Below are 13,390 nucleotides of genomic sequence, written 5' to 3'. Positions count from 1 at the left end.
AATTCCATTGTACAGATAAGTAAAAAAAAACTCAATCTTAGAGAAGAGGCATGTACAACACACAAGCAAACACATTAATAGCGCCACCAGGCGATAGGGACCCTTTGTCCTGGGTCTATAAAAGGTGAAAGGGGTCCAACACATGGGGGATCCTTATCCATCCCATACAATATCCATGGTAAAGAGATCATCCTAATAAAATATCAGCCTCTTTTGACACTTGTAACTGTATTAGATGTAGCATTCAAGTTAATAATGAAAATGGGCTTGCAAACCATTTTTGAGTTAGGATGATCTCCATGGTAAAGAGATCATCCCAACAAAAAAATTAGCCACTTTTGAAAATTCCGACCCTGTCAAATGTGGCATTCAAGTTAACAATGAAAATGGGCAGTCCATAATTGTACAACTTGTAGATCCTTACCAGAAAAAAAAAATTGTACAACTTGTAAACCATTTCTTTAAGGCCATAAATATATAAATGGGATATGTTGTTGAAAATGATCTCCTCACTATGGATCCTTGCATGGTGTTAAATTTTGGTTTGGGCGTTCAGCAGAGTTCTTGCAGCACTAGACACAAGATAGATCTTCCAAAGAACAAGGCATATTTCAAATAAGCCAATTCATTAGGGATCCCGCAGATCCATTCATTGTCCTATTCAAATATCAGTCATTTCTTTCTGTGTTTACACATCGAGAATTCTTTGCAGATTAAGAGATGTCAAAGGAGCTTCTTACTTCCCAAATAGATCCTCCTACATATATATATATATATAAACGTTGGTTCATCAAGAATACGCATGAAAAAAGCACTTCGAAATGTTGATTCATCGCCAGGGATGGCACAGCGTAGAAATTAATAATATTTTCAAGAAACGGTGGAACCATTGGGGGATTTTAATGAAACTACGATAAAAGAGGAAAAAATAACATGAAAACACTCTCATAGGTAATTAAATAACATTAAACAACCAAAAAAAGTGTGCAAATCAATATCAATATCATTCCATTGTACATTGGCACAAGTATCTGAGATTCCAACAGCCAATTACATTACAGGAATATTACTATTTTACTTATTTTATCAATATTTTTAGAATAATCATTAAAAAAAAGAATATTTTGGTCAAATTGTATTGTTTATCAAAATATTTCCACCAAAATCTTACATTTTTTTAACAAGCAAGCAGACAAAGTTGCGGTTCTTATTCAAGGTTAGTGGTATTACCATTCACCGAAATATTTAGAGAAAAGAACATAGATTTTGACCAAAATCTATACAAAAAAAAAAAATTTGCCAGTTAAATTTTAAAGGAAAAGAGAACTTTACAGTCAGATAAGGTGGTTTTCCTCCTATAGCTTGTCCTTTAGATGACCTGTGAAGTGATGCACCCATCTTTCCCCTAGAAAATAAAATTTCGAGATATAACAACAGCATTAAAATGGATGAGATGGATGTTACCGTCAACGTCTCAAAAGTCAAAGAATAAAACAAAAAACAGAAGGGGAAAATATTTATACATTCTACAAGTAACATCAAACATCATAACAGAAAAGAATGGGTGGAAAAGATTGACTACAAAAGTGTTACATGGCATGTTACATTGAAGATTGTCTTTGAAAAAAAAAAAAAGAATAAGAAATTTGCTCAACCGCTAGTAAACATGTGAAATGATGCTCCAACCATTCAACTTCAATTGTTGATTTTTTGTTTATTCTTCTCCTTCTTCCTCTATTTTCTTTAAACGATGCTGAGAGATATTCATGTCTATGTTAATAAGTCAGATCTTAGGGGCTGAGTGGTAACCATTCTGAATAGAATTGGTTTTGTTTACATTATTCATTCTACCAAAATTATTAATGAATAAACCACTATTGAAGAAAAATATACCAAGACAGTTAAAGTGATTCCCATGAAAACTCGATTATATAGGAGATAAAAGCTGTACTATAATGTTTACAGAATTGATTATTGTTTCCTTTTTCTTATTCAACAACAATACACCACCAATTTATGTTCAAAATTCTCCAAATAACTACACAAGAAATGTGATAGTGTAATTGAGTTCCATTTTTCTCTGAAAATAGTTTGAAATTTTCAAGATAGATTGATTATATCTGTAATCTTTATGTTCTAAAGGTGTTTCAACATATCTTTATGTTCCCTTCCCAAGTTCTACACATGAAGAGATTCACAAAAACAATGTAGCATTCATTAAAAGGACCTACAAATGGTTTACAGCATTACCCATTGTCTACAACCCTTAAAACCATTATGGTACGCTCCTTCAGAAGCACCCAGAATTAGTCGTGGAGAGCTTGAACCAAGTTGTTAACCCATTACACATTGTCAACTTTCACATAATACCATACTCTTCTTAAAACTGTCTATGGAATAGGTCTAATATTTTAATTGTGTTCAAAGATGTACTGAGGTGGTTCCTGATTTTTGCATTCTAAAAGCAAATTGTAAGAAGGTGGGTGGTAAATTTTGAGATAAGGATGTCATCTGATGTCATTAAGTACTAAAAAAGGAAATTAGGAAGAACTTGAATACCCATCGATAGACGAGAATTCAAGAAAGACTGATGACCAAGAGATTTCAATGGATTTGTTGGGGCATCTAGAACGAAGAAAAATAGTCATATCTTTGAACATAAGAAGCAATCGGTGCTGGATTTAATCTCAATCTTGGGTTATTTATTTTATGAGGAAAGGTGTTTAAAGAATTTAAAGGGGTGTGGGTGTTTCTTCGAAGACTCCTCAGTTAGATGGGATCATATTTGTAATTTGACTTCGATGTAGTTCTTGTATGTTGTGCATTGGTACTCGAGCACCCTTTCGGTTTTATTAATAGAAGCTTTACTTTTCTTTTTTTGATAGGCAATACCAGTTTTACTAAAAATACAAAACTCAAGAATATCTTCCAAACGAAGATAATAATAATAAAAACAAATGTCTCTAAAAACATTTTTACTTAGGAGAGCAGCATTTTCTTTTAATTTGAGGACATTCGCCACCGAACTTTTAAGCAAAATAGCCAAAATACGGCGCATTCATTTTGTTACCACTGGTTCCCATACTGTCAATGTAGATAGACACAGTCCCAACTAGATCAATACAAACCAGTTAGGTCACAGATGAGTCCTAGATCAACCCATTAAGCATGTGTTAATAAATTGATTTATCTAATAAAGGTAAAATGATATAATAGTACAAGATATTAAGAGTGTCCATTAACTAGAGTTAAGAAGCATACCACTTCACTATAGAACTATCATCATTGCCATCCATTCCAGGGCCAGTATCAAAAATTGAAATTCTACCATCATCAATTGTCACTCTATACAAGAAAAAATGGAGACATTAGGATCACAACTCTAAAAGATTTTAGAATTTCCTGATTAATTAGAGAAGTTGAAACGCAACAAAAAAAGATTGATGTGGAGTACCAATTTTCCACAAAATATAACCATACATGAAGAGTAATGTGCACAACTGCACATAAAACCAAGAAACAATAACTCAAACAAAAAAGTTGACCCCAGTATTGGAATAGCATTTTTTTTCTGACAAGTATAAAATTTATTGAAGTTGCCTTTACCCATAAAAAATTTTATTGACCAGCATGAGAAACAAGTTAAAAATACACACACCTGAAGATCCAATAACCCCAAACCCCAGCATATGCCATCTCAATAAGACAAATCTGCTCCCATCAATGAAAGAAACCCTCAAAGAAAATACCCCTAAACTCCTTGAAGATTTTACAATAAAAAACCAAAAATCCCAAAATTGAGACAATAATCTCTTGGAGGGATTGCTCGTTTCCTTCAAAGACGCGACTAGTCCGCTCTTTCCAAATCCCCCAACTAGTGGTTCACAAAAATAAAAAATGATACCTGGAAACCAAACCTGGAATCAGACTGAAATAGGAACCGAACCCAAACAGATTCCCAACCAGGTTTTTCAAACAAAAAAATAATAAATAAATAAATCCCTCCCATTCGATTTCTTAATATGACAAATAGAGAAGAAGTTGAGCTTTAAATATCTGATAGCTTGCGGTTGATGGATTAGATATCTATTGTGGTACATGGTATTGCTCCATGGCACAGCCCGTGCCGGATTCCTTGAGAAGTCTAACAATGAACTGGATCCCATTATTGAAAACCATTGATTGGAAGATAATAACCACGTTGGAAAGCCGATAGAATGGACTGGTTATGTGGTGGAGAACGAAGAACTCCTTGGCTTCATCTACAATCTTCTCAAAGGTAAGTGTTAAAATAAGTCTATATATGTCCTTTTTAGTCTTTTCCTCTACTTAGATGTTTGTAATACGTTTAAAGCCTAATTAGGGCTAATTAATGAATTAATCTATTCTCTCAATTTTATCTTGGTATCAAAGCCTCCCTCTCTACCTCCATCGAGCTTCCACTTGTTCTACAATCAACTCCATCGTACTATTATTTCTTAAACAACACCCTACACCTCCTGTTTTTTCAATTAATATCACCCCTACGGGGGTTATCTATCGATACACACCCTAATCACATCATGCGATAGGGAGTTAAGACCTGTTAGGAGCCTGCGATCAGACTGTATTCACACAAGTGATGTTGTATTTACAGCAGTAATGCCGTTTAGGACCTACGACACCCACGATCGCCATGCTCAAGCCTTACGACACCCAAAATAGCATCTTCAAATCTGTACGACACCAGTCGGTGGCTGTTTGAGCCTTGCGATCACAGCAGGTGATCGTTTTCAGCTTACAACACAGCAAACTCTTGCTATAAGCCTTGCGATCAACTCCTCTTCCTTGTACGACACAGCAGACTGCTGTTATAGGTTTTGAACTACTATTATAAGTCTTGAAATCAACTCCCCTGCCTTGTGCGACACAGCAGACTGCTATTATAAGCTTTTGTGTGACACAGCAGACTGCTGTTATAAGTTTTGAGGTCACAGCAAGTGGCGGCAGTTGTTTTGCATACCTACGGAAGCCTGTCGTTACAGCAAGGTGCTACTTGAGGTTGTTCTAACAGCAGTATTATTCCTTGAGTTTCTACGCTTGCGCGAATGACTACTCGGGTAACACACAGTAGTGTTTAATCAGCTCTCACGGAAATTTTTTGATCGTGTATTGTCACCTTTAGGGTGCTGCGGTCGCTTTATCCTAGGGAGTTGTGCCCTTATCTTGCTTAAATTCTATTCCAATCACAGTACTTGGATTCGTTGATGGCCTCTGAAATATCCTATTCCTCGATCACTGGTAATCGTAATGGATCGAATGATCCTCCTTCTCCCTCAACCGATTCTCCAGGCATTCAAATTACTACCGTGAAATTAGACGGTCCTAATTATCTCCTTTGGGCACGATCAGTTGAAATGTTCATTGGTGGAAAGGGGAAGATCAGTTACCTCACAGGGACAGACAAACAACCTGTACAGACCGACAGTTCTTACTCCCATTGGTTTGCTAATGATTTTATGGTCCATTCTTGGTTGGTTATTTCTATGCAACCACAAATTGCGGCTGGTTTTATGTTTTCCTTGACAGCAAAACAGATATGGGATTTCGCAAAGAACATTTATTCTCAACGTCAGAATTTTTAACTTGAAACGTGACATTTCTCGTCTTTCACAAGGAGACTCTTCAGTTACCACCTATATATCACAGCTACATACTCGATGGGAAGAGCTGACCTTCTATTCCTCGTCGTATGCCTAGAAGGACCCTCTTGATGAAACATTATATGCATTGATTATGGACAAGAATCAGATTTTTCAGTTTCTAACTGGTCTCCGGGATGAGTTTGAGTATGCAAGAGTTCATTTATTGGGTATGGATCATTTTCCATCCCTACAGACAACATATTCGTATGTCTTGGCTGATGAGAGTCGTTATACAGCTGTCCTACCTCATACTTCAAGAGATCACTCTGCTATGCTTGCTCGCCTATCTTCTCCACAACCCTCCAGCGGGTCTGTGCCTACCCGTCAACGACATAAGTGTGATCATTGTGAAAAGTTGGATCATGTGAAGTTATGCACTTTATGATCGTCCTAATCAGCAATATCAACAGTCTCATCGATCTTCAGCTCATATAATTTCTCAGTCAATTACTGATTCAGCACCTCCTTCAACCACTACATCCTCATCAGATTCGGTATCTCTATCCCAAGCTGAGCTTGACAAGTTTAGGAAATTCTTCAATCAGATAGAGACTTCATCTCAACCGGTTTCTACGTTTGCTCACTCAGGTACTTTTGCATCTACACACAGTGTTTCCCCCACTTCCTCACCATGGATCATTGATTCTAGTGCCTCCGATAACATAACCGGTACGTCCTCCCTATTTAAAACTTATAATGTTTGTTCTGGTCATCGCAAGGTTCGCCTTGCTAATAGTTCTTTGTCTTCTATAACTGGTCAAGGTCATTTTCCTGTTACACTTTCTTTATCCTTAACTAACACACTGCATGTGCGTTCTTCCTACCCTGTTAGTATGAATACTACTGCACATGTTATATTTGACCTAATTCATTCTGATGTGTGGGGTCCCTCCCCAGTCCCATCCACTCTTGGTTTTCGTTATTTTGTCTTATTTATTGATGACCACAGTCGTACCACTTGAGTCTATCTTATGAAACGCAAGAGTGAAGTTTGTAGGATCTTTAAACAATTTCTTGCTATGGTTCATACCCAGTTTGGTCGTACCGTCAAAACCTTCCAATCTAATCATGGTACTGAGTACACCTATAGCGAGGTCTTAAAATTTTGTTTAGAGTCTGACATTGAACATCAAATGTCTAATGTTAAGACTCCTCAACAGAATAGTTGTTTCGAAAGGAAAAAATCATCATATTCTAGAGTTAGCTCGTGCCATTTCTATTGGTATGAACATGCCCCAATCTTATTGGGCTGATGTCATTCTTACTGCGGTTTACCTTATTAATCAAACCTCCTCCCGGGTTCTTCAATTTTCCACGCCCTTTTCTCGGCTCTATCCAGATCGTCCCCTGTTTCTCATTTCTCTGCATGTGTTTGGGTGTGTCTGTTTTGTTCAAATTCTTGACCAAACTCATCCTAAACTTGACCCTAAGGCTATAAAATGTATTTTTTTGGGTTATTCCTCTACCCAGAAAGGCAACCGGTGTTACCATCCTCCTTCTCAACGACATTTTATTTCTCGAAATGTTTCTTTCTTTGAGCATACCCCATACTTTAATGGATCTATTGGCACCCAATCTGAGTGGTTTCCCCTAGCCTCCCCGGATGATCCCCTTCCTGTTTCCTTTCCTCTTCCCTTACCCGTTCCTTCCTCTCTACCCCTTGTCGGTTTGTCACCTCCTCCTCTGCAGGTTTACTCTCGGCATCCATGTGATACTACCATCACTTCTATGCCAGACCAACTCGTCTCCTTGCCTCCAGATCTGCCTCCCTCTATTCCCTGTGATGATCATCCTATTGTCACTCGTAAGGGTAAGCGCACTTGTACTTATCCTATTTCTAATTATGTATCTAATTCTGCATTCTCACCCTCCTATCGAAGTTTTCTTGCCTCTGTTTGTACTGTTTCTCTTCCTACTACTGTTGCAGATGTTATTACACATCCTGAGTGGTGAGCTGCTATGATTGATGAGTTGACTCCTGTTAAAAAGACTCAGACTTGGGAACTTGTTCCTCTCCCACCTGGAAGAAAAGCTGTGGGATGTCGTTAGGTTTTCACACTTAAGCATAATCCGGATGGTTCTATTGCTCATTATAAGGCCCGTATGGTGGCCAAAGTTTATGCTCAGACTTATGGGCTAGATTATCAGGAGATATTTGCTCTGATTGCCAAAATGACCATCATTCGCGTTCTTCTGTCTGTTGCAGCTATCAGAGGCTGGTCTCTCTATCAATTAGATGTCAAGAATGCGTTTCTCAATGGTGATCTTCAGGAAGAGGTTTATATGGTCAACCTCCTGGGTTTCTTACACTTGCTTCTCCTACACATGTCTGTCTCTTCGTCGTTCTCTTTATGGCCTGAAACAGTCTCCTCGCGCATGGTCTGAGCGCTTTACTAAGGCTATGCATCAGTTTGGCCTTCATCAGAGTTCAGCTGATCACACCCTTTTCTTGCGTCATTCTTAGGGTAAAACTGTTGCTCTGATTGTCTATGTTGATGATATTGTTCTTACTGGAGATGATGATGATGACATTACTGAGGTAAAAACTTACTTAGACCGTCAATTTGAGATTAAGTAACTTGGGCATCTTCGTTATTTTCTGGGTATTGAGATTGCACGGTCTCAATCTGGTATATTTCTTTCTCAGCAAAAATATGTCCTTGATTTACTCCGTGACTCAAGTCAGCTTGGTTCTCGTCCCGCTGATACTCTTATTGAGCAGAATCATAGGTTGGCTGATTCTGAGGGGGAGTGTGTCAGATATTGGGCAGTATCAGCGACTTGTGGAAAAATTAATCTATTTGTCTATGACTCGCCCAGACATTGCTTATGTTATTAGTGTTGTAAGTCAGGTTATGCACTCGCCTCGAACATCTCATCTGACTGTAGTCTATCATATTCTCAAATATCTTAAGGCATATCCTGATCGAGGTATCTTGTTCAGTAATCATGGTCATTTTCGTGTTAAGGCATGGACAGAAGCAGATTATGCTGGTTCAATGACTGATAAATGTTCTACTTCTGGGTACTGTACTAAAGTTGGTGGTAACTTAACGCAGTAAGAAGCAGGATGTGATTTCTCGGCCGAGTGATGAGTTAGAATACACAACCATGGCACTTGAAATGTGTGAGTTGCTGTGGCTCAAGATCTTATTAGCTGATCTATATCTTCCTATGCCAGTCTCATTCTTACTATATTGTGATAATAAATCAGCTGTTAACATAGCAGCAAATCCGGTTCAGCATGACAGAACGAAGCATATCGAAGTTGATCATCACTTCATTAGAGAAAAAATTGTTTCTGGACAGATTTGTACTCCTTTTGTTCCTACATCTCAACAACTTGCTGATGTTCTTACTAAAGGTGTTAGTAAAACCACCTTTGAAGGTGTTCTGTCCAAGTTGGGCGTTATTGATATCCACGCACCAACTTGAGGGGGAGTATTAAAATAAGTCTATATATGTCCTTTTTAGGGTATGTTTGATAACACTTCTGAAATCTGGAATCTGTAGTCTGGAGTCTGTTTTCTGAAATCTGAAATCTGAAATCTGAAATCTTATTCTTGAAAAGTTGTTTGTTTATCATTTTTAAAAGCTTATGGTTACAAATAAAATTTTAAAACATAATGGTCATTTTGACAATAATGCCCTTTTGTAATTCTAATAAATTGTTAACTAAAAAACATAACATGTTATGCATAATGAAACCATCTACACATTTGATTTCGATTTCTAACACATCAAATACCCCAAAAGTATTGTTTTCAATTTGAATTCATACTTGAGAAATTATAGTCCAACAAGATAATACTTAAATAATAAATAATTATTCATTTTCTAGTTGAAAAATATAGGGTTTTGGAGTTCGTATAAAAATATAGGGTTTTCAAACACGAAACGAGAAAAAGGGGAAAGACTTTAACAATACAGTTGTAGAGGAAGGAGAGGTAGAAAAGAAATGAGAGGTAGAAAAGTTAAAAAATAAGGGTTTTAATGTTCGTATAAAGAAAGGATAAGTAATAGAAATTAAGGTTTTAAGGAGGGTATTTTAAGAATAATAAAAAAAAATCAGATTTCAGAAGTTTCGTCTAGCATCTCTCCATCACTGGTTCAAAACTTCTGAATTTTGGTTATGGAGTCTTAAATTTGAAGCAAAACATACGGAAATGAAACTTCTATAGTCTGAATTTTAAAGGTGGACCACCTCCATTCAGACTTCAGAAGTGTTACCAAACACACACTTTCCTCTACTTAGATGTTTGTAATACGTTTAAAGCCTAATTAGGGCTAATTAATGAATTAATCTATTCTCTCAATTTTATCTGTAAGAAAGAAAGTCAAAATTATATTACCCTCACTGGTAAAATGGTAATCTACTTGAGTGCACCACATATCGAACGAGACTTGAAGAACTTAGATAACAAGAAACTACCACTAAGATTGTAGGATGTCAAATCATCTATGCGTAAGGTGAAAATTATTTTTTAAATGAGCTTGGAGTCAAAAACCTAACCAAATCTGAATAGAACAAAACCCGAAAATTTCGATTTCGGCATAAGGATTCGTCCATTTAATCCGAACCTGAATATTTTGATTCAATTTCGATTTTATCAAAACCCGAAAATTAGGTTTGATTCAGTTCGACCCGAATGTACAACCCTATCCCCAAAGGGGAACATGCTCGACAACACCTTCTTGACATCAAGAAACGTGAATCCCACCGAAAAGCATGACTCAAACAATGAGCATATATTGGACGGGATGAACCCTACAACCCCAAACTAACATAGAAAATGAGCACAAAGACTTGTGACACAAGTCCATTGTCAAGATCTTTTTCCACGACAACAAACAAACAAAAAAATGGGACCTAAGAATGAACATTAGTGCCTCAAACTACAATCTCCAAGAAATAGGCAGAACCAATCGAGCAAAAAATGCTAGAACAACTTAACTAAGAACTCGTCAACTCTAAAACCAGCCTATAACCTCTCATCCTTCATATCCGCAAAATGAGAAATCTCTCCGCTACAAGCCAACAGTCTAGCAACCTCACTAACCTTTCAATATTTATACAAACGACGAAAACCAAGATATCAATCTGCCTCACCAACATGCAATAGCAACTATAATTACTGACCACTAACCTGCTTGCCTATCAAAAATAGAAAAGAAAGAAGAAAAAAAATGTATTCAAAAGTATTTTAAATTAGGCCAAATAAACATCATTCGTTAAGCTTTCAACAATTGCAATATAGTCAAACAAAATGACAAAAGCTGTAACTTCAAATAAAATACCTAACCAATCTCCTCTCATTAGGACCATTAGACCATAAAGCTTGCAAAGAATTGTCCTGGTAAGACAAACAAGGAACAAGAGAAGGTAAAATAAATGACTGCACAAACAAAGATCCCGGCAATACAAACAAGGAACAAATGAGGATAAAATAAATGACCGTGCAAACAAAGATCTCAAAATTTACAACCCAAACCCATCACTCAATAAGTGACATGCTTAACTTACAATTAAGTCAGCTAAAGCAGACTCAAAGTTATACTCCTCTGGAAGCTCCATTAGCATATCTGTATCTGGTGTTAAATCCCACATGTTCTGCAAAACCAACAAGAAGATTCCTACCCATCATAGACATCAAATAGTCTCATCAACAAAGCAAACAAAGGTATCAATAGGATTGTTTGTTTTACAAATCTAACCGAGATTCAAATAAAGACTACATGGCTTAAAACTTATGGAAGTCATCCCATACTAAACTAAAGAAAAATCCTAAACTGATTTCCTACAACACTGTGCTCAACAATGTGCTGATGTAGCAGTGTGCACATAACCAAAAAAAAATTTCCTTGTATCTTGAGTCAAAAAATCTAGAGTCGTGCTTGAGTGACTACGCAGGACACTGCATTAGACACTTTGCTGAAGTGGAGCACAGAACCATAGAATTTTCACTCGTATCTTGAGGAAAAGCATTTATGGTTCTGTGCACACCTCCACATCAGCACAGTGGCTTGTCCTGCATAGTCACTTCAGCATTTTCCAAAAATCTATGGTTATGTTCACAGAACCATAGGACACTGCATTAGACACTTTGCTGATGTGGAGATGTGCACAGAACCATAGAATTTTCACTCGTCTCTTGAGGAAAAGCATTTATGGTTCTGTGCACACCTCCACATCAGCACAGTGTCTTGTCCTGCGTAGTCACTTCAGCATTTTCCAAAAACCTATGGTTATGTTCACACTGCCAGGTCAACACAGTGTCATAGGAAGTCTATTTAGAACGGCTTTAAACTAAAAATCATCACAAAGGCTGACCTTTATGGAAATAATGTTTCACAAGCCACAAGAAAAAATTCTAAGTTTAGGTGGCAATTACATTACAAAGGAAAATTCCATAATTGGGGCAGCAATATCGTTCAAAAAAAAATACATAAAAATTGGAGTTTAGATGTTGACATAACGACAAATAATCAAATCCTAAGACGGTCAATGCAGGGTAAATTTGAGAAATTTTACCCAACACCCAAGTTCCAATATATAACAAGAAACTCATAAGCTACAAGATTACAAACTCGAACAATTTTACTAATGACATAGCAAGAAAGCAATAACCCAAAATTCTAAACTTCTCACCTCGAAAGTATCAATCTCTTCCGCGCCATCCTAATTCAAATTCAAGAAAACAAAACCATTAATTTTTAAAAGTGGTTATCTGAAGTCCGAAATAGAACACAAAAACAAGTAAATCAACTACAATACTCACATGAAGTTTAATCAAATAACATTTATTGGGACTGAAACGTTTGAAAGAGAATTTTGTTCTTATCTTGTTACCAAAAACATCTTCCAAGAAAATTTCTTTGTTTTTCCACAATATTCGCCTCTTCGGCTTCGATCCTTCCGATTTCACAGTTTTAAAGTACTCATGTTTAAGCGATTCGACGAATTCGTCGAGCTGCATTTCGTCCTTTGGTTCATGAAAAGTTAATCCCATACTTGCACCGTTAGGTAACAATATCTTGAACTTGTAAACCCTTTCTACATCATCCAACACCTCCGTTAATTCAGAATGAGGTCTCTTCCCAAGCCTCCTCTGCCCCATTTCCACTAAAACAAAACAGAGGAAGTTCAATTTAAGTCGAAAATCTCACATTAGAGCATAAATATCTATAGAAGTGCAGATTAAACCTCTGAAAGAGATAGAAATGCCGATCAAGAGCTTGTAGAAAAGAGATTGTAACCTTTTTTAGAAAGATCTTGTGGTAAAAATGATGAATGAGCTTTGAAGCTGTGGAGAAATGCGAAAACTTTCGATCGCCTTCGAGAACTCTTAGGGTTAGGGTTTTTGCTCAGAATTTAGAGTTTTTGCTGTTTTTTGCTCCGAATTCCGAATTTGGGTATCTGGAAGTACGGAGAGTGAAGACTGAGGAAATGCAAAGCGCCTTCTTGGTGAAACTGAAAATTAAACCAATATTTTCTTAATGACATATTCTATTGGCACACTATCTTTCACTTATAACACACCAATCCTTTTGAATTTACCTTAAATTGGTGTGTTGTAAGTAAAATTTTATGTTTTAATAGAAACTCTCTTACTTAATATGTAAGATAGGTGCAATGGGTGGTTCTATTTTGCTGACACGTAGACATACTTTAATGTGGGACCCAGCTGGCAAGTGCGGGATGGATA

The 13,390-nt window shown here is 36.8% G+C and overlaps 1 protein-coding gene across 1 annotated transcript in view; it reads right to left on the bottom strand.

Annotated features, from left to right (window-relative positions):
- GMI1 (gamma-irradiation and mitomycin c induced 1) overlaps nucleotides 1-13,142 on the bottom strand; it is a 78,205-nt gene extending 65,063 nt beyond the window's left edge. The window contains exons 1-7 of the mRNA XM_086458621.1: nucleotides 12,942-13,142; nucleotides 12,464-12,807; nucleotides 12,334-12,363; nucleotides 11,209-11,295; nucleotides 10,983-11,038; nucleotides 3,262-3,345; nucleotides 1,333-1,405 (exon numbers count right to left, since the gene is read on the bottom strand). Coding sequence (XP_086314747.1) covers nucleotides 1,333-1,405; nucleotides 3,262-3,345; nucleotides 10,983-11,038; nucleotides 11,209-11,295; nucleotides 12,334-12,363; nucleotides 12,464-12,802 — 669 coding nt within the window. The 5' untranslated portion in view covers nucleotides 12,803-12,807; nucleotides 12,942-13,142. The remainder of the gene's footprint in view (nucleotides 1-1,332; nucleotides 1,406-3,261; nucleotides 3,346-10,982; nucleotides 11,039-11,208; nucleotides 11,296-12,333; nucleotides 12,364-12,463; nucleotides 12,808-12,941) is intronic.
- Between the last annotated feature and the right edge of the window lie 248 nt (nucleotides 13,143-13,390).

The sequence above is a fragment of the Akebia trifoliata genome, chromosome 11, assembly GCF_017979445.1.
Source record: "Akebia trifoliata isolate Shusen 1 chromosome 11, ASM1797944v1, whole genome shotgun sequence".
NCBI lineage: Eukaryota > Viridiplantae > Streptophyta > Magnoliopsida > Ranunculales > Lardizabalaceae > Akebia > Akebia trifoliata.
Note: the sequence above shows the minus strand (reverse complement) of the source record. Positions and strands in the feature narration are given on the sequence as shown.